At 38.2% G+C, this 22,140-nt stretch overlaps 1 protein-coding gene across 1 annotated transcript in view; it reads right to left on the bottom strand.

Moving 5' to 3' along the window:
• Window positions 1-20,959, bottom strand: part of TRAPPC8 (trafficking protein particle complex subunit 8) — an 87,434-nt gene extending 66,475 nt beyond the window's left edge. The window contains exons 1-5 of the mRNA XM_005901047.3: window positions 20,515-20,959; window positions 13,452-13,646; window positions 4,022-4,111; window positions 2,312-2,486; window positions 14-167 (exon numbers count right to left, since the gene is read on the bottom strand). Of these exons, the coding sequence (XP_005901109.2) occupies window positions 14-167; window positions 2,312-2,486; window positions 4,022-4,111; window positions 13,452-13,646; window positions 20,515-20,671 (771 nt within the window). The 5' untranslated portion in view covers window positions 20,672-20,959. The remainder of the gene's footprint in view (window positions 1-13; window positions 168-2,311; window positions 2,487-4,021; window positions 4,112-13,451; window positions 13,647-20,514) is intronic.
• Window positions 20,960-22,140: the final 1,181 nt, after the last annotated feature.

Genomic DNA, 22,140 nt, shown 5'->3' with positions numbered 1-22,140 from the left:
TTTTTACATATACCTGGTTTTGAATACTATTTTTCTGGAGATACTGACTCCAAGGATCTGGTATCTGTTCATCTGATGCTCGATTAGATGTTCGAGAATTAATTTTAAGTAGATAGCAACCCTGAGTTCCATATTTCTGTTTCATTTCTTCATAAATTGACTCAGCTCTAAAATAAAAAATGGAAAAGTTTGTAGCCAACGAAGAGAGGATCTTAGGCAATAATAGATATTAAAATAATACAAAAACCATGAAAAAAATAGTTCCCAAAAAAAGACATTAGAAGTAGCATAATTTTAAAAATTAAAACAAAGTTCATGATTCTAACTGAAGTTTAGCTAGCTTGGTTATCACCTTAAAGTACAGTTACCAAAGTCGTCTTATGGAATAAATTTTGCAAAAATACTCATGTTATTAAAAAGAAAGTTTCAGTGGTCAAACTAGTTTGGGGAACTACAGTAATCAAACCAACCAGTTTCTTTGCAGCAGATCACCCTGAGTCTTCCACTGCTACTGTGTACAGTGAACTTCCAAAGAGTGGCTTCAAACTTATAAATCAGAAACTCAACTATGTGGACTAGCCTTCAGGAAATACAACTTTGTGAAATTCTGCCTTAGATAACAGATACTTATCAAAAAATATAAGTGCTAAAATAGATAATTATAGCATCCCCCCCCCAAAAATCATCTTTTACTGCTACAGTTTACCCTTCCCTAAGCAGTTTCCAAAGAAAACACAGTTTAGAAGAAGAAAACACACACACACACAAGAAAAGCAGTCAAAATACTTATATAAAAATACAACTTTTTTGCTTGGTTTATTATCGGCTGGACCCATGAGCTAATCTCAGATGCAACAAAAAGCAGTTGATTTCCTTACTTTTAGTTAACTAGACTTGACAGTTGGTAAGAGATAAGATGATTCAAATAAGTCAGCCTAAGAATCAAATAGTACATTCTAATGGAAATGAAATTTTGGTACATAGAGCTAACCTAGTTTTTCTCCCTAAACTCATCAGCTATCTGGTGTCAAAAAACATGTGGATATAGCCCATTCAAATGCAGATACTAATACTATACAAATAACAAAACTAACGAATAATTAAATCCTACACACACTGTAAAATTAAGGCTGGTTAAATAAAAGTTATAAATTTGTATAAACACAAAGTATATGTGTGTGTATATTTACTCACGTATAATAAACATCTACTTGCTTTACCAATGACACTGTTAAGCATAAGAACCACTGATCTAATAACTTTAATTACCACTTAAATATCTACATTATAACCATTTAATATGGAAGGTATCCATATTCAAACAACTGAAACTAATAAACACCAGTTCAAATTATTCCTATTTATATAATACACTTTATCCAAGAGGTTACAGATTATTTATGATGTCAAAAAAAAATTATAAAGGTTAGTAATCCTCAGAACAATTCTCTGGTTTTATCAAGAAAACTTTATTTTAAAATGATGGCGTGTGCTCAGAACAAGGACAAAAAACAATTATTTAACTGCATATTCTAAATAGCATCGACATAAGAGAATAACAGTTTGAAACAAAAGATTAATTTTAATCAATATCTTGAACCAAAAATCAAAATAAACTGCAAAGCAGCAAAATGCATTTATTTTTAAGCCTTTTTTGGACATTTAAGTTTCCCTCTTAACAAAAAAGTATTGGGTGTCCCATCTTCTCCCCAATCCCCACTGGCCAGAAAAAGCCACAAAAGCAAAACTGTTTTAATACTATCTTTTTCCAAGAACTCATCTTTAAAGATAAGCTATACTCTTATCCCAAACATAAAAGGACTATGGCAAATCACTAACAAAGAATATTAAAGGGGACATAAGAAATAAGTGTTTGGATGTTTTGTTGAGACTGTGAAAAACATCAAGTTTAAAAATATAGTTTAAAAATATAAAGTGTTAAGAGTGAAGAGTGAAAAAAGAAGTGCCTATAAACCAGGAAATGAAAAGTTACAGGAAAACTGGGAAAGGGACAAGAGAAAAAAATGAGCAATAATAATATACCAAGTAAGAAATACAGCTAAGATCTATAGATATAAAATGGCAAGCACTCGTGAACAAAGATTAATAGACATACATTGAAGGAAAAGTTTGGATAAGCATATGAAATAAAATGATGTAGCTGCTGAATATAACATCAAATAAAAGATTGAGCTAATTTATTAATTTTTACTTTCTTAGATGAAAAATATATCAAAAACTTAAGCCATGTCCAAATTAATGTTAACTCATTTGACAGGAAATATTTTACAATTAAAAAAATAAAACTTACCTCTGTTCATCTCCTGCACTTACATCATGTAAAAGTACATAATATTTAAGTGTATTTGGTATAAACCACTTGGGGTAGGAATAGTCATTATTGTGCTGAATTCGATGTTGTTCTTGTGACAATTTTGAAAACTGTTCCACAGGTTCAGCTTCACCAGAGGATGCCACCAACATACCTTGTAAACCACATTAAGGTAATTATCACTTATTACTTAATAGTAACTACTATCCTATTAAAACAAACTGCAAGCATGTGTACAAAGAAGGCAATGGCACCCCACTCCAGTACTCTTGCCTGGAAAATCCCATGGACCAAGGAGCCTGGTAGGCTGCAGTCCATGGGGTCGCTGAGGGTTGGACACGACTGAGTGACTTCACTTTCACTTTTCACTTTCCTGCATTGGAAAAGGAAATGGCAACCCACTCCAGTGTTCTTGCCTGGAGAATCCCAGGGACAGGGAAGCCTGGTGGGCTCCTGTCTATGGGGTTGCACAGAGTCAGACACGACTGAAGCGACTTAGCAGCAGCAGCAAGCATGTGTGCATACTCAGTCGTGTCCAATTCTTTGCAACCCGCCAGGTTCCTCTGTCCATGAGATTTCCCAGGCAAGAATACTGGAGTGGGATGCCATTTCCTTCTCCAGAGTAATCTTTCCAACTCAGTCGAAACTGTGTCTCTTGCATCTCCTGAACTGGCAGGTGGATTCTTTATCACTGTGCCTTCTAGGAAGTCCAATAATTAATATTATTCTTTAAAAATAAACTTAGGGAGGTATTTTATGAGCTAAAACAAACAAAATTTGATTTTTACAGCTTTTCCTGCGAGCATAAAATAATTTCTTTGACATTTCTAAGTAATTCAAGGTTCTAAGTACTAAAGATATCTTGTTGACAGCTGTTTAGATCACTTATATATACAATAAGGCAATCCATGAAAATAAATAGGGACAATATGAAAACTGTCCAACTATCAACATAATGAAAACTTCTGCTGAGTCTTGATCCTCTCCATTCCATTTCAGTGCAATTTCATACTCTGTCCCTTCTCAACTTTTCTCTGTAACCACGTTAAAAAAAATGAAAGTCATAACTGTGAAAGGAGGTTAATAGCCATAAAACATGTTACTAAAGGATGGAAAGCTGTTTCTAAATCTGAGCTTTTGCATAAGCAGTTAATTTTGAAAGTAAAAGGGTTAGTCACTCAGTTGTGTCCCACTCTTTTGAGACCCCATAGACTGTAGCTCGCCAGGCTCCTCTGGCCATGGAATTCTCCAGGCAAGAATACTGGAGAGGGTAGCTGTTCTCTTTTCCAGAGGATTTTCCTGATCCAGGGATCAAACCTGGGTGTCCTGCATTGCAGGCAGATTCTTTACTGTCTGAACCACCAGGGAATTTTGAGACAATCAGCATAAGCAGTTAACACTGACAGTTTACATTTTTTCTTTCTAAAATCACTTAAAACATATTAAGCATGAAATGTGCAAGTTGGATGACAGAAACTAAGCAGGCTCTTAGTATTCTTATTTTTTAATCAAAACTTAGCTCTACCAGTCTTGAAACTAGGATGCTATTTAACAAGGACAACAAGAAAACCTGAAGCATATCAATAAAAAATAATTTTTACATCCTCTCAACAATTTTGCGTTTATGTAACTCTTTCTGAGATTAGTAACTTCCAAATATTTTAAGAGAACATAAACGTCAAAGGATACATGCTAAATAGTGATTCAGAAATTCATGATCTGACGCTGGCATCGACTGAAGAAAGGTCTCTCTGTAAGACTCAAACCATGGAGTAGTAGCTAAAATTAATAAAGAAAAAGTTAAAACTGTTCAGTAGAATCAGTTTACAACAGACCACATTTCAAGTTCATATTCCTGAAAGGTATAAAACATCATTTCTAGCAATAAACAAGCATTTTTCACGTGTGCTTTAATATATATATTGATATACATACATCAGCCATACAAATATATTCATACATGGCAGTACATGTACTTGCAAAAATAAAACTGACCTATTCCCAACCTACACAATGATACCACAGTTTATTTATTAATGATTTCAGTATTACCTATGTGAACAACCAGATTTTAGAACTACAGTTTTCCCTTCCACTAGTCACGCTGTTGTAAGTAGCTCTTTCTCATAAATGGCATTATTTCTGAACAGCGGTCCTCAACCAACAGCAATCGTGACCCCCAGGAAACACCTGGCACTGTCTGGAGATACTGTGACTTGTCACAAATAGGAACAAGGAGGAGTGCTACTGGCATCTAGGGAAACAGGTCAGGAATGATGGAATAATGAGAATATCCTACACTGAGAAAAACGGGATAACAATACCCCCCACACACCCCACTCCAACACCAGCAAAGAATTATCTCGCTCAAAACGTCAATAGTGGTGAGGCTGACAAACCTTACTTCATAATTTGATTACTCGAGTCAGACAGCAACTGAACCTCTCCAAATGGAATTTCAAAACATACTTACCTCACGATCAAATACAAAGATGTGTATTTTTACTTTTTGCATACATGTATGTGATGTGATTCTTAAAATGTCAAATCTCTCTCACTCCATGCTAAGCATTTTACATCACAACTATTCTAACTTGTTAAAAACTTGAATTTTGTTAAACTTGGTCATTTCATTAGGTTTAAGCAGATTATCTAAATCACAGTTTTACTAAAAGGACACTCTATTCTCTATTCCTAGTTACTTATGTTGACTATAAAACCTTACGTACTTTTTGTTTTATTCTTAGAATCACGGAAAGCATAGAAAGTATATTTTCTGTTTACACTGTAACACCACATTAAACTGGGACGGGTGAAATAATAAAGCTATTCATCTTAACCAAGTAGCATATCCAACCCAGTATCATATATACAAAAAAACTTTAATTCCAACAAATGGATTATGAGACTAACCCATATTGTTTAGAAGGATTAGTATTACACAAATTTCATGTTTTCTTGCTACAGAAGAGGAAAGACATTCCCAGAAATAGTACTCTCTCTATATATATACACACACATACACACACATACACGAAAAGTGGCATAATTGGAGAATGACACAGACTAGTCTGTTACAACAGGAAACCAATTTTCTTACTAACCAGTAAACATCTTTCCCCTAAATCAGTCAAAATGAGTCTCTATCTTGAAAATTAGTTTTTATTTTCACTCAGTACCAATGAAGAGAAAATATATAAATAAATAATGAAAGATTTGGTTAGATAAGAAATCGCCACAGATGGTGGGAGAAATGGCCTTATCAACTTTATTTTTCTATTTTCCTTGTTGCTTCAACAATGCTTAGATTTAACAAGGAACAGGTAAGTTGTAGACATATGACAAGGGGTCTGTTTCACAGTGGGTCGGGGAGTTCTGAATAAACAAATTAGGTCTTCCAAAATAGCTATTCATTGCAACATTTCCTGTAATAAAGACTAGAAAATGCACGTGTCCACCAGGAGGGGACTGGTTAAGTAAACTATGGTACACACACTGGATGTACTATGGAGTTTTAAGAGAAAGGGGAAAATCGCCACATGATTACTATGAAGTGCCCCCAGGATATATTAAGTGAAAAAAGACAACAGCAAAAAGTATGCAATTTTGAGAAACAAAGGGAAAAAGAAAGAGAGCCACACGTGATTTAGTTTACTCTGTCAAAGAGAAATGACAGGATGAATCTAAAAAATGGCACCATGTGTAAGACAAGGAAGAGATGAGAAAGGGGAAGGGCCTGGAGAGAAGCTAGGCCTCTGTGAATACACCTTCTTTTATAGTTTTGACTCTGCAACTGTATGTTCCAGATAACAAAACCTAACCAAAAAATAAATCAAAAAGAAAAAAAGCATGCATACACATGTAGGAGTTCTTAAACTGAAATAATACTTTCTAAATACTGGTACAGGAAAACACTGGGTACTCAACATAGAATACAGGAACAAAGGAAAATTTTCTAAATATATATGGCAGAAGTGGGTTTTATCCTTCAAGTCGGTCACATTCACGTTGATGAGATAACTTTTTCCTTCAGCCACATGCCTCCTTGAAGGGCTAATTGATTAGGGCATCGTTCTCTTTCTGCTTTTTCAAGCAACGTTTTTGCAGAACGTAGGGAAAAAAGGTAGGTTTTTTTTTTTTTTTTAATGTTAACCTAAGACTAACATTTAGTGACACTTCTCATCCCTTAAAAATTCTCTTGTACGTATTTTGGAATGAAATCAGTATTTTTCTCATATTTCTTTCCCTCTCTACATGTTCTGTTTGGAACTGAAACAGCAACCATGACATCCTACCAGTTAAAGTTTCTCTATGTAGAATATACACTTCCCCTGGTAAGAAAGGAAAGAAGGCAGCCAAGAAGTAAAAAAAAAATAAAAGTAATGCTCTATCCTCCACTCTACAAAAGGCAGCCCTCTCTCTCTCTCCCCATTTCTTCTTTGTTCCCTTCTTAGTGCCAGTAACTTGGCAAAGAGAGTTGTGTGTGCATGCTTAGTCGTGTCCAACTCTTTGCAACCCCATGGACTGTAGCCCACCAGGCTCTTCTGTCCACAGAATTTCCTAGGCAAGAATACTGAAATGAGTTGTCATTCCCTACTCCAGGGGATCTTCTGGATCCAGGAATTGAACCCGTGTCTCTTGTGTCTCGTGCACTGGCAGGTGGATTCTTTACTAATGTGCCACCTGGGAAGCTGAAGTTATTAGTGTTCAAATACATATCTAACAAGGGCTGCAGGCAGTGAGATAGACCTACAGCAACTCTGGTCTTCTTTCTATTGAAACCAAATACTATCATCAGTGATCCCAAACCTGCAAGTGAAAAAGACTGGCTACCCTAAACATAAACATCACCCATAAATCACATATTTTCCCTCTCTAATCATTCACAAACGTTGAAAGTACCAGAAAACCACCATTCAGACGAAAGAAAAAGGCACTAAGAAATATTACAAATTCCACATAATGTTTGCACTTAAGACTTTAACTTTTGATAAACAGTAGTAGCAAAATAATATCTTCCCAAATGAAAATATTCAAGTAAGGGAAAGAAATATGATAATTAGATGTATAATTATTTAATTCAATAAGAGTCTCAAGTCAAAAATATTTGACACTTGTAACAGTGATTATCAGAATATATGGTTTAATTCAGAAGACCTCAGACTATAAAAGCTACAAAAAACTAAAACCAGAACTTTTATATAAAATTTATGAGCATTTTGCAAATCAAATAATCTTAAATAATATGAAGAGCTAAGAAATACTAACCTTGTATTTTAACAACACCCTTGAGAACTATCCTTGAAGAGACTATTTCTAATCAAGTGTTCTCTAAAAAAAAAAATCAGCAAAACTCAAAGTATTCTAAAGAGATGAAAGCCATGATTACTTATGTCCAACAATTAAATTTATCATACATCAGATTTTTTTTTAAAAAACAGATCAGTCTTTTTGAAACTATATTCCTTTTAACCCTCAGTATATCAAGAAAAATAGACATTGCATTTACTATCTGGATTTAACCGACGCTTGATATTTTATTGTATTTCTAATTCATTTTATAAATTATTCACAGAATTAAGAATAAAACCAAAACAAGCTTTTTATAAATTTTAATAAAGCAATCTCAAATTGTATTCCATCTATTCCCAGTTTCAAAGATATGTACCTCAATTAGGCAATGTTTTTTGAATGTCCATCAACTATTATGCACAAACCTAGAACACATTCACAGTGTAAATATTGATTCCAGATTTAAACACATGTCTAACAACTTCTAGTTTATCATTATTTCTGGTTTTTCTTGCACAGCCAAGGTGCAACATTTTGGAAAAACGTGATGGCTCAAAATTTTGCTGAAAACAAAAAGGTCATTTTATTTTGCTCCATCACTGTGAAGCATTTTCATTCTTTACATTTTTAAACAGCAAACACAATGATTAAGTTAATGAATTTTCATTTCTACATCATCTGATTCCTTCCAATTACCTTCATACACATGCCTGACACTTAAAAATTTTATCAAGTAAATTGTTACACAAACATCATAAAAGATGAAAAAATATGGTCATATGTCCTTTAATAAAATGGAACGGTCTAGGTTAGCATTTCAAAATATTATATGAAGTCCTTCCTGTTAAATTAAGTCCTTCCTGTTAAACTGGGTGAAAATACTGTATTTTCTTTTTGTTTTTAGAAGTACATTGCTCACTCATCAACTCTTGAGTTTGAAGACAACTGTCCTAGATACTGTCATCTGAAGACTCAAAAGATTGGGATTTCTATATAGGATCAATTTCACCACTGTCATCAGAGTCCAATAAGGTAAGTAACCACTAGCCACATGTGGCTCTTGGGCACTTGAAATGTGGCTTGTCTGAATTGAGGTGTGATCTAAGTATAAAATACACATAAAATTTTGAAGATAATACAAAAAAAAATTTCCATTTATTACATTTGAAATGGTAATATTTGGGTTAAAATTAAATATATCATTAAAATTAATTTCACTCATTTCTTTTTACATTCTTCTTCCCCCCTCTCAGCAATGCGACAAAGTTTGTGAGATCTAGTGCCCTGACCAAGGATTGAACTTGGGTTCCCTGATAGTGAAAGCACAGAGTCCTAACCACTGGATCACCAGGGAATTCCCTATTCTTACATTCTTCATTGTAGCTACAGAACACTGAAAACAACCTAAGTGGCTCATTTATTTCTACTAGATCGCATTAGTCTGAACTGCCATATGTCACTGCATTCATCTTCTAATTCGTCTAGTAACTGAAAAATTGTGTATTTCACTGTCAATTTTCTTTTCTTTGTCAATATGGACTACAAGTCCCCAAGTCTCAATTGTGTTCAATGGAGAAAAAAAAAAGATAAAGATGATGACTATGAAGATGTTGTCTCCAAACTTCTTTCATAACTTCCTGAAAGAAGATTTAGAACTGTGGGCAATACAAAATTTCAAACTGAAGGATGATATAACAGTGATTTTGTTCACTATTGCATTATCCTAGGGTATTTCATTATTTCTGGATTTTCTTATAGTTCAAAGTAACTGGTATTGATAAACAATTCCTGGGACGAAAAACAGAAAAATACTTCAAGATACTAGAAAAATAAGAGCAATGATTTCCTATTTTGCACTACCCACATTTTAAATAATAACCACTTTTTTAAAAGGTTCTTTATGCTTTTAAGTAAAAATCTTTGGAAAGACATTAAAGAATACTTAAACAGCCTCCTAAAACACTGTTTACACATGACTATTCACTGAAGTCTCATGGTATCTTACAGAGTATTAGTAGTTAACATAAAGCCAATCAGAAAAAGTACACTACATACTGAAAAAGGGTGGAAAATATATTCTTCCTTCTTACCAAAACAAGGTGTAGCCCAATTTATACTTTTCAAGGTCAATGCCTGAGTTTAGCAGATAATACTATAAATCAAGAGTAAATACAATAGGTAATAGGTAAGAGATAACAAAAGTTAACTCCATTTTAGAAAAATTAAACAGACATGTTAACTGAAACAAATACAAAAAAGTAGTACCTGAGTGGAAAAAAAAAGTAATAGACAAGGAGTAGACTGTGAACAATCTGGAAAACTGAGACCACCAGGGGAAATACCTGTATATAATGAGGATTCTTTCAATTCCATCCTTATGTCTCTACAATTACTACACCAAGGAACACTAGCTTTAATTGACCAATCTCATGAAGAAATGGCACTGTGAAAGCTAGGCTTATGAGGTAAGTATCTAACACCTATTTCATAAACAGAATGGGTGAAAAGTATGATGACTCACATTAATGGTAAAACTAGAGTATTTCTAGACAAAGAATTAATTTTACTTAAAATGAATAAAACCACTCAAATCTCCAAAGAGTATTACTCTAACAGAATTTTATTAAAATGAATTCAGTACTTCAGCATCTCACATTCTCAGTCTTCAAGACCAACATAACAATAAAGCTAAAGGGAAGTGCCTTAAGTAGCAGAGAAAGAAGCTAAAGAAACTGTTTTCTTCTGAAGCTTGTCCTAACCACTTGAGATTCTTTTTTACAGTCTGCCTAAAGAGAAGGAAATGGCAACCCACTCCAGTGTTCTTGCCTGGAGAATCCCAGGGATGGGGGAGCCTGGTGGGCTGCTGTCTATGGGGTCGCACAGAGTCGGACACGACTGAAGCGACTTAGCAGCAGCAGCAAGGAGTTTCAGACATTCATTCCTCAAAAATTTCACCTTCCAAAACATAAATCTTTTTTAGGAAGACACTGGAGATGTCCTTTACCAAATCAATGAAATACACCTAAAGATATGAATGAGACGCTACAGAGAAGGGAAGGAAATCTCCAGGATGGCAGTTGTGGAGCAGGTCTTGGAATGCAGCCAAACCATGACAGAGTAGAACAGTGTTTGAAACTTCCATTTCATTATATTCCCTCTCCCCTCCATCCCCGCCTGGTGAGCTTTTTAAAATATTCTTCTAAATGTTCCTTCTCCCCACAGAATATTCTTACGTAATACCACAGATACACTATGTATCCATTAATGTACTGTGGTTCTTTGGAGAGTCACAAATCACTGTAGTATATATATATTTTTTTTTGTAGTATATATTTTTTGTCCCCCAACTACCAAATTTTCACCCCCTTGAGCAATGCTTATCATTTCCTATTGAGAATACGTGTGGAGTAGAAAGAAGACATTAGGAAGGAGATCTTAATAAATGGATTATCTCATAAATTAATCAAGGGAAAATCTTACTGAAAGGCTATTGGAAGTTTGAGAAACTAGCAAAAAATACGAAGAACTCTGGGCAAGGTGTTTTTTAAAAGGTGATTAACTAAATCCTGAAAAAAAACAAAATGCTGTATAAAAACGAACTTAAAGCCCAATATTTGGCTCAGCAGTGAAGAAGTGAATACTTAGTACTGCCAACAGTGAGTATTAACCGAAAATTATAAAAAACCACATTAGGGAGATGGAAGAAGGGGCGTACTTAAGCTAAATCATATAATGAAAAATCAATAAATAAAAAATTTTAACTAAGCCATAAACAACCACATAAAAATATTACTTAGAAACACAAAATGAATACCAGAGAAAACCACTAAAAATTGGTGGGGCAGGGGTACAGAGAGCAGATTACTGTTGCTTGTTTCTCTTAAGTCTTTTCAGCATTATCTCTGTTTGTATTGGGCTTCCCTGGTGGCTCAGACAGTAAAGATTCTGCCTGCAATGCACCAGACAAAAGAGATGAGAGTTCAATCCCTGGGTTGGGAAGATCCCCTGGAGAAAGAAATGGCAAGCCACTCCAGTATTCTCGCCCGGAAAATTCCACAGACAGAAGAGCCTGGCCTGCTACAGTCCATGGGGTCACACAGAGTCAAACAGGACTGACTGACTGACACTTTTGCTTTCTTTCTGTGCATGTATCATTTTAATAAATTTTTTTTCCCAACTCATTTTAATAAATTTTTTAAAAGTAAAAGGTATATGAGCTTTGGAGGTCAGGAATGTATCTGCACTATAAAAAAAGATAATTTTGAAAAAATATGATAATTAATTTCTCTCTGTGCCCCTCAGCACTCTGGCATATTAGATATGCTATATCTCTATTATAATATATTTTAAGATACTATAAATTAGAATGTCTCCTAATTATTGATCAGGTTATGAAGTTACATATAGCATCTTATCTCAGAGCAAAGCATAATAGTAAGAAATCAATAAATATTTGTTGCATGAGTAATAAAAATGTTAAAGTCCCTATAAAATAGAATCACAGGATTAAAGGTCTAGAAGAGGCCTTAAGAAGTAATCTAGTCAAATTCTCTCATCTTCAGAGAACAGAACTGATTCTGAGTAAGTAACTGATTCAGATTATCCAACTAACTATAACTAACCCTGGCAATGGTAATATAAAAACCTGGACACTCTGGCATTAGATTCAGTGCCTTTCCTTTTACACTTCAAATTTTCCACTGATGAGAGAAATAATTCAAATTCCATCACTTTCTCCCCAAAATACGCAAATCCTGCCTCATGAAAATAAGTTATGTCAGGAACTGCTTAAAGTACATATCCTGAAATGGATTCCTTTGATTTAAAGATAACCAAAATTTTCTTAACTTAATCTTATCAAGGTAACTTACCTTGTTGGAATTAAAATGACATAGAAAGAAGAAAAATTGTTAATTTTTAAACAATGTAAATCTACAAATATTTCTAACTATACAAGTGCAACCAAGTAACTTCACGATCTAAAACATACCTCTTAATTTCTCTTTGTATGTTTAGGAAAATCTTCAACTATGCAATTAGGAGGCATTAATATAATAGATTATAAGTTATACTGATCTAAGATGATTATTAGGTAGCTAAAATAGCCTAATTAGATGACGTATGGCGCATGCAGAAGCTAAGTTCCCTGCCCAAGGATCAAACTCATGCCTCTCTGCAGTGGAAGCTTGGGAGTCCTAACCACTGGACCACCAGGAAATTCCTAGATGATGTACTTTTCATTTTTCCCCTCTAAAAATCTATCCCATGTCCCCCCATCAAGTCTTTTCTACACTAGCAAAGAGTCACACCAAATACTGCTAACTCACTTCACATATTATTATAGTTTCACCTACCAATTTTATTATGAAAACATTTACCAGTCACATCAGATTAGGATAAGTATTTATATACTATAAACATTTCCTCCATTTAACACTAAGCAAAATAAAAGATAAAATAAAATGAATGCTTTTACATAATCATTGTATTACTATGTCACAAAAGAATAGCTTTTTTGTCTACTGTTGGTTCTTTCATTCAAGAAATATTATGCACATGTTCTAGGAATTAACTTTACAAGTAGAACTACAAAAAAATTATTCATTATGAAAATGTGGAATCACGTATTTCATCGTTATTTTAATGGCTGCCTGCTTACTTGATTGTAATCTCCTAAAAAGCAAGGACTTGTCCTCCACATTGTATTCTCAGGCTCACGCACTCAGCAAGTACTTAAGTGTGTGTTGAATGATTTCCAAATTACAGAATTACCTTTTCTAACAAAAGAAATGTCATTTAAAAAATAATAATAAACCTTATTACATACCACTGAGGTTGAGGTCATAATCTCCTGCTGTTATCACATTAGCTACTAATCCTTCTGCAGGCTGACTGCCAGAAACCACATCATTCAAGAGTTTCCGAATGGCTCCAGGCTGAGGTGGCTGGGTGGTAATGTTGCTTACAGCTATCTTCAAGTTTTTAATTACGTGAAGCTGATTATTGGGATCTCTCATATGAACTAAAAAAAAGAAAACAAACTTGAAAGTAATTCTACACAAAGTATAACAAGCCAACAATTATAACAACAATTAAAAAGAAAAAAACTTGGGTTAATGATTTACAAACAATGCTCAATTTGGAACCCAGAAATTCCAAGTGTAACAGTCTTCCAAAACACAAATGACTTATAGTGTGCTACAGTTCACAGGGTCCCAAAGAGCTGGACAGGACTTAGCAACGGAACAACAACATTCCATTACACACCAAAGGGCTAGGTAGACAGTCTAACCTTCCTCTCCGGTACCGCTACTGCTCACAGCTACTCTACCATAGGTCTTTTCCTTCTTCTTACCTTTGGAATTTACAGGGAGGGCGTCTCAGGTGGCTAGTGGTAAAGAATCCACTAGCAGGTAAAGAACTCCTGCCAATGCAGGAGACATAAAAGATGTGGGTTCAATCCTGGGTTGAGAATATCCCCTGGAGGAGGGAGGGCATGGCAACCCACTCCAGTATTCATGCCTGGAGAATCTCCAGAGAAGCCTGGCGGGCAACAGTCCATACGGTCACAGTTGGACATGACTGAAGCGACTGACCACGCAGCACGTAACCACCATCCATGTGGTGGTGGTGGTTCAGTCGCTAAGCTGTGTCCGACTTAGCTGGCCAGGCTCCTCCGTCCATGGGATTTTCCAGGCAAGAATACCGGCTGCTGCTGCTGCTAAGTCGCTTCAGTCATGTCCGACTCTGTGCAACCCCATAAACAGCAGCCCACCAGGTTCCTCTATGGGATTCTCCAGGCAAGAACACTGGAGTGGGTTGCCATTTCCTTCTCCAGGGGATCTTTCCAACCCAGGGATCAAACCCCCATCTCCTGCTTGGCAGGCAGATTCTGTACCACTAAGCCACCTGGGAAGCCCAACCACCATCCATACCAAATCTCTTGATTCTCACTTTACCCTAAGACTGGTTCAAGGCAGTGTGAGATCTATGGTATCAAAACTGAAAATCAGGGAAGAAAAGGCATTAAATGCTCCACCAGGGTTCCTCTGGTTCCCTGACAGAGATGCCTGCATTCTCGGCCCCTGTTCTACTATCATAAAGATCAATGCCCACTCTAGTGTGGGATGCTGATAGTAGGTGATGCTGTACACATATCCTAACAGGAGGTATATGAGAACTCTGTATCTTCCGCTCAATTCTGCTGTGAATCTAATAGGGCTCTAAAAAACAGAGTCTAGTAAAAAGGAAGAAAACAAAAATCAGTGCCCATATTCCTTCTCCTAACCTAATAAATACCTCTGGTCTCCTCCCTACTACAGGCCTTGTCTCAGTCTAGATGATTTATAACCAGGGCTCAGAGCTTCAAGGCCAGGCAAGAGGTTCTTAGGCAACTGTAGTAAGACAGGGCTCATGGTGCACAGTAGGAAATTTAAGTAATTTTTTTCTTATAATCAGACAAGATGATTGGCTTCCATGGTAGCACTAGAAGCAGTCCATTGTATAGATTAAGGACCCAAATCCTGGAGTCAGACTTTACCTGAAATACTAACCCACTACTTTTAACTGGGTTATCCTAAACAACTTTTAACCTTTTCCATGCTTCATTTTTTTCTTCACCTGTAACATATGAAGGAAATAACCTACTTCACAGGGTTATTTTAAGAATTTAAATGAGGTCCCAGACCACCACCCCCAGGGCTTTGAGCCGCCTGGAGCTCAAGGCTCCGGCCAGAGATGTGAAGGGCCAGCGTCTCAAAAAAAAAAAAAAAAAAGAATTTAAATGAGACATTGTTAGAACACAGTAAGTGTAAAGCACTCAGCAGAGGCCTAACACATGAGTAGGTAGTTAGGATGGCGGCGGCACATATAACACCCTGTTTCAAGTATGTTATGGATCATCATGTACCAACACAGGGCAATTCTTAGAAAACTGACTTTGCATACCTACCCACTAAAAAATGACATTTTCCTCTAATGGGAAATGCTTTATAATAAACTTTTAAGTTCAGGTCCGCCTAGGTTTTAAATAAAGTTACATCCATTAAAAACTGTCTTAATTTCCAATGTGTTCTCTCTCAGCTGATGTCTATATTTTCAATTAAAAAATATAAGACAAAAAGCTTTTAAAAATACTACATATGACATGAATATGTGTATTTGTAAAACTAAATATATGTACAGAAAGTATACACACAAATTCCATTATAATGATTACCTATGGTAAAAGCAGGAAAGAAATGGGACAAAGGAAGGGTAAAAAGGTGAATTCAACTTTGTTTCTTAAAGCAAAGAAAAAGATACAAAGCAAGTATGACAAGATTCGCTGGCTCCAGGTAGTGGCGAGCTGGATGCTTCTTGCATTCTTCTACATTCATCTGTAATTGCTCGTTTTCTAAATGATTTAAATAAACATACTCAAGTTCCCTAATTAAACTTCTCAGCTGGTCTATGAAAGAGAAACCAAAAAACATCAAAATACTATGATATATTTCTGATATTTTTAGGATACAAGCTGTTTCCTTGAAGTTAATCCATAACTGTCAAATAACATAAGCAACCATTATGTATATTAAATCTCTCTTAAAATTTTAAATTGACTCTGGTATTCTTAAGTGTTAACACAAAAAAGTTATTCTACTAAGAGTTGTGTCCTATATTCGGAATGGGTCGTTATTGGGTAATCTTATCAATAATCCAGAAATGAGTCAATATATGGCAGCCAGCCTCTGAAATAGCACCTGATGATCCCGATATTTCCCAGTATATGCTCTCCCACATCCCAGGATGGATGTGTGACCAATGTTCTTGCTGTTTAGTTGCTAGGTCATGCCTGACTCTTTTGGGACCCCATGGACTATAGCCTACCAGACCCTGCAGTCCACAGGATTTTTCAGGCAAGAATACTGGAGTGGGTTGCCATTTCCTTCTCCAGAGGATCTTCCTGACCCAGGAATCGAATCCATGTTTCCTGCATTGTAGCTGGATATGTTACCAGAGCCACCTGGGAAGCCCATGTGTGACCAATGGAACACAGCAAAAACTACTGTGATAAGGTTATAAGAGATAAGGTTACTGAGATAAGATTTTAAGAGTATGGCTTCCATCTTGGGTTTTCTCTCTGATCACTCCCTCTAGGAGAAACTTACTGCCAGGTTATAGGGACACTCAAGGAACCTCTGGAGAGGCCCATATGGCAGAGAACTGGGGTCTCAGGCCAACACCCAGTGAAGAGGTGAAACAACAACTGTAGGAGTGAGCTTGCAAGTGGATCCTCCAGCCCTAGATGACCACAGCCCCTGCTGACAGCTCCAGGGCAACCTCGAGAGACAACAGTCCAGATAAGCCACTCTCAGACCCCTGAGAAAATGAGGGATACAAGATGCTTTGGGGGCTTCCCTGGTGGCTCAGTGGTAAAGAATCTGCCTGCCAGTGCAGGAGACATGGGTTTGATCCCTAATCCAGGAAGATCTCACGTGCCACAGAGTAGCTGGGCCAATGTGCCACAACTGCTGAGTGTGTGCCCTAAAGCCCAGGAGCCGTGACTATTGAAGCCTGCGCTGTAACAGCAGTAGCCCCCTGCCACACCTAGAGAAAAGACCCGTCAGAGCCAAAAATAAGTAAATAAAATTAATTTTTAAAAACGCTTTTAAGGTGCTAAGTTTCAGGGCAATTTATTACATAACAATTGATAAGTAATACACTGGAGTAGCACAAAATCAGCTTAATAAAGAGAAAAGCAAGAATTAAGAATGATTGACAAAAGCTCTTAAATCACACACACAAAAATCCCAGAGCTTCAAAATTAAATAATTATATTAAGGCTTTATTAAGATTATAACGTCACAAAAGGTGACTTTATATAGCAAATAACATCTCAATTTCAGGGTGAAATTCAGCTCCACCACTGCCTTACTTTTATAGACTGCCACATATAGCTCCTTGAAGCAACATTCACCAGTACGTGCTGCCCACAGATTATTGGCTGCTCAAGACCACTGTTTCTGAAAATTCAACTTCATGTTCAAATAAATCTGGTAAACTAGATTACACTTTTAAAACGTCTCTGACAGTAGGTGTTCCCAGAGCTCTTAATACACTGCTGCTGCTGCTGCTAAGTCGCTTCAGTCGTGTTCGACTCTGTGCGACCCCAGAGACGGCAGCCCACCAGGCTCCCCCATCCCTGGGATTCTCCAGGCAAGAACACTGGAGTGGGTTGCCATTTCCTTCTCCAATGCATGAAAGTGAAAAGTGAAAGTGAAGACGCTCAGTCGTGTCGGACTCTTAGCGACCCCATGGACTGCAGCCTACCAGACTCCCCCATCCCTGGGATTTTCCAGGCAAGAGTACTGGAGTGGGGTGCCATTGCCTTCTCTGCTTAATACACTAAATGACACTAATTCTCCCAAATACACGCTTTTTAAGCAAACTTACTCGACCACAAATTTTTTTCAGGAAACATACATAACTGGTGTTCTACAGAATTATTTTGAAAAATAATGACATCTTTTATCTTTACGTAACACATAAAACTTTCCTGTATTAAAAAAGAAAACCTCAGTTGCTTACAAACCACACAACTTCCCCCAAACTCCATGCCCTTGCTTAAGAAATCTTTTTTGACTATCACATATCCATGAGATAGGAAATCAAAAATTCCTTTCCCAGAATTCAAGATCCTTCCTCATCGAGGCCTTTTCCCTTACTATCCTGTACTGAAAAGGGGGTTTTCCCACTGTTCCCCGACCACTCAATTATCATTTCTACCTTAGTCCATACCATTCTAACATCATCTCTGTTCTCAAAAGGGAGTGCTCATCCTCTTCCGTTCCAACATCTACCTATTCAAGTCTATCTCATTATACTCCATCCCTAAATCTTTTGCAGTCTACACAAGGAAAAGAGTAAAGATTTCAGCCTCTATTCACTGCACTGTCCAATACAGGAGGCACCAGGCACAAGTGTCTACCGAGCACTTCAAATATATCTAGTCCAAACCTAGGTGTTGATATAAGTGTAAGATGCACACCAACTTTCAAAGACTTAGCAATAAAAAACAAATGCAAAATAGCTCATTAAGTTTTTTGATACTTACTATCTGTTGAAATGACGTTTGGAAATACTGGATTAAATAAATTATTATTTAATCTCCTTTACCAATTTCTTTTTATCTTTTTACAATGTGACTACAAAGTAACTTCAAGTTACGCATGTGAGTCACACTGTTACTACTGGAAGACACTGCTCCTGCCTGTGAACAAGTGAGTCTAAACATTAACAGGAGATAAGATGATTTGACTAAGAATACCTTGTCTTGAATCACACTGCCTGTTTTTAAATCTTTCCCACCTGTATAGGACTGACCAAGTTAGTATCTCCATGCCTCAAATTTAAAACGTCCTCAAACTTAAAATGGTGTTAACAATACCTTTCTCACAGGACTCAAGACAAACTAAAAGAGAAACCCTAAGTATATACATCAGTTAGTGTTACTATTCTTTATTAACAGAGCAGGAAAGAGCACTCCAATCATAGGCAAACTTGCTCCTCTGTTTTGTTTTTTAAGAATTTAGAATGTAGAACACTTTGTCATTTTTGTTGAGTTAGTAAAAAATACTGCAGGAGATGAGATGGATGGCTAAGGTACAGGCTGAAGGAAATTCAAGAGTTCTCAACCTGTTTATTTTGGATAGCTCCCTGTCTCCTTTAAATACAGAAGTAAACTTATAATGGAGGTATTCTCCCAAAGAATACACACGTGTGGCCTGTAAATACATAAAACTTATGGCACAGCATTTGTGTGTGTGAAGAAGTCATCATAACCAAGTAAACATCATTGTCGTTGTCTTGACAACCTTTATTACAGAACCTTTTAAAAGTCTAAAACAAAAATCTTACCCATATTTTTCAATGTTCTGTTTGCAAAGTACAGGTAAAGATATTGATTAAACCACACTAGGCTATTATTATGCTTACTTTTCCCTAATAAAGAATCTAAAGCTGGAGAAAACAGGCAACTCTTCAATAAAAGATATTTCTCCTGTTGATTAAACTTTTATCTGGAAAAAAAAAAAACACACACAAACTTCAGGACTTTTCCATCCCTATAAATCTAGATAACTGCCAGTAACTCGATTAAATTATTGTAACTACAACTTGTCCTTATTTCCTCATCCATCAGGCCAAAAAAAAAAAAAAAAAAAAAGCTGTTCCAAGTTTCACTATTTTACCTTTTATTTGCTTGAGAGGTAAAGTAAAATTCTGGATACCTAGAGAAATGTTTTCAAAAGAAAAAAGTAAAGTAAACCTAAGTCTTGAAAGGGATACGCCTCACTGCTAAAGAATATAATACTTAAGGCAACTTTGAAAACCCAGTTTAACTCCCAGGGGAAGACAATTCGTCTTCTTTACTAAGACCTCACTGGTCTAACAGCGAGCATCTTCTTAGCCTGACCTCCTTGCAACTTCCTAATTCCCTCCCTACGGCCCTTGAGAACAGGCTCAATGCCCTTCTCTTCGACTCACGTTTTTCTCTAATTACCCAACAGTGTTCTTGCCTGGAGAATCCCAGGGACGGGGGAACCTGGTGGGCTTCCGTCTCTGGGGTCGCACAGAGTCGGACACGACTGAAGCGACTTAGCAGCAGCAGCAGCAGCTCGTTTGTCCGGGAAGTGCCCGAAAAACTGGAGGTCAGAACCACGTTGCTGTCTTGACCATCTCTTTTACGGAACCTCCTCCAGCGGCCACTAAAGACACCGTGGGGCCCCAGCCCGACGCCACTCTCCCGGCTCCGAGATGTAAACACCGCCCTTCTCTTCCCCGCCCGCCCCCAACTTCCCTCTCCCGGCCCCGGCTTTGCGGGAGCTCAGTGCAAAGGGGAGACCACATACCCTCGGAAGTGAGGCGAGAAAAGGGCTTAAGCAACTCCGCGAAGCTAAGGTGATTGAGACGAGTAAGCCGCTCGGCTTCGTCACTACACAGCGCGGCCACACAGGGGACGAAGGAGTCCGGGATGAGCTCCTGCACTGATTGTACACACTGGGCCATCACAGCGGCAGAGGCAGCGGCGGCGTCCGCCCTCCGGCCCACTCTCGGAGGCTGATCCTGCGGCTGCAGCAGCTACCGCCGCCGCCCGCCGGCCTGGCCCGGCCGGGCGGGGCCGGGCGCTGAAGCCTTGAGACCAATAGAACGAACAGACGCTGCCGCCTTGGCTCCCGGAGCACCCGCCACCGACCCCTCCCCGTCACCGCCGCTCCTCAGCGCTCGCCCCGGCGTCCTCGCATTCCACCCTGATAGGTGGAGACGCCGGCAGTCGCCAGTTAGTCCTCTCGACGGCAAAGCCTTGGTCACTGCCGGACTGGAACCGCCATATTGAGGCCGAACCCTGACCCACCGGCGTACTTATCCCGGCAGCCCCCGCGCTCGCCCCTCACGTGACAGTGTTAAAGTCGATAGGGGCGGGAGAAGAGAGCCTTGAAGAGGGAAAGAGGCTGGTCTGCCGGCTGATGCCGGAAGTGCGATGGGTGGACCTCCTGTTGGGCGGGTCTGGGGCGGGGCTACGAGCGTGGTGGGCGGAGCCAGGCGGGTAGGCACGCGACGTTTGGCCTGGTTCTGTCAGCGCGTAGAAGACCAGCGAGGTGTGACGAGGGAGTAGGTAGGATGACGCTCGTGGTCGGTGCTGTCACAGTGGGGAGGTGCCCATTCGCCTTCCACGCCGACTTGGTCCTCCCTGGAAACAGTGGACAAACCTTGTGTGGCTGTTCTCGCAGCTTCCGGCCGGCTCGCCCCGCCCTTCCCACACTTCTGGTGGAATGACTAGGGAAACCTGCTCACTGTAGAGAGCTAGCTGCCGGCCGGATTCTTGGAGGTTTCTCTGGAGCCGGCTTAAACCGTCCACGTACCTTTTGAACACAACCATGCTTTTAGAAAGGTGTACTACGAAGGTGGACTCTCAACCAGCGGGCATAAATATGTGCCGTTGTGGCACAAAAATATGTGGCAGTTAACCCAAGTGTAAGAGAAACTCCTGCGTTTTCGTTGGTCTCAGGGAAAGCCTTGGCCCCCGACCCCTTCATCCTCGGGCGCTTCCTTTTCACACTCTGCTGGAAAAATTACTTTCTAGGGATGAGGGTGTGGGAAGCCAGTAATCATGTACCGAATGAAGACCTGAATCGGCTTCTCTTCCTAGCTTTCATTTTTATAGACTTTTCTTCTCAAAGTGTAGAAGTTAATGAAAGGAATTTTACTAAAATATTCAACTGATTGGACTTAACTCTGAATTGTATGTCAAAAATACAAGACAGGGAAAAAATGCAACGCCGTATCATGGCTTTATGGTCCTTGGTTTAAAGGACGCTTCTCCAAGCAAGGGGGCTTGCTTCCCTGATGGCTTAGTGGGTGAAGGAATACACCTGCAATGCAGGAGACACAGGAGATGGGTTGGACAGAGGATGCTGGCCGGCTACAGTCCATGGGGTCGCAAAGAGTCGGACATGACTGAGCGACTAAGCACATTC

The sequence above is a fragment of the Bos mutus genome, chromosome 24 (assembly GCF_027580195.1).
Source record: "Bos mutus isolate GX-2022 chromosome 24, NWIPB_WYAK_1.1, whole genome shotgun sequence".
NCBI classification, from domain to species: Eukaryota; Metazoa; Chordata; class Mammalia; order Artiodactyla; family Bovidae; genus Bos; species Bos mutus.
Note: the sequence above shows the minus strand (reverse complement) of the source record. Positions and strands in the feature narration are given on the sequence as shown.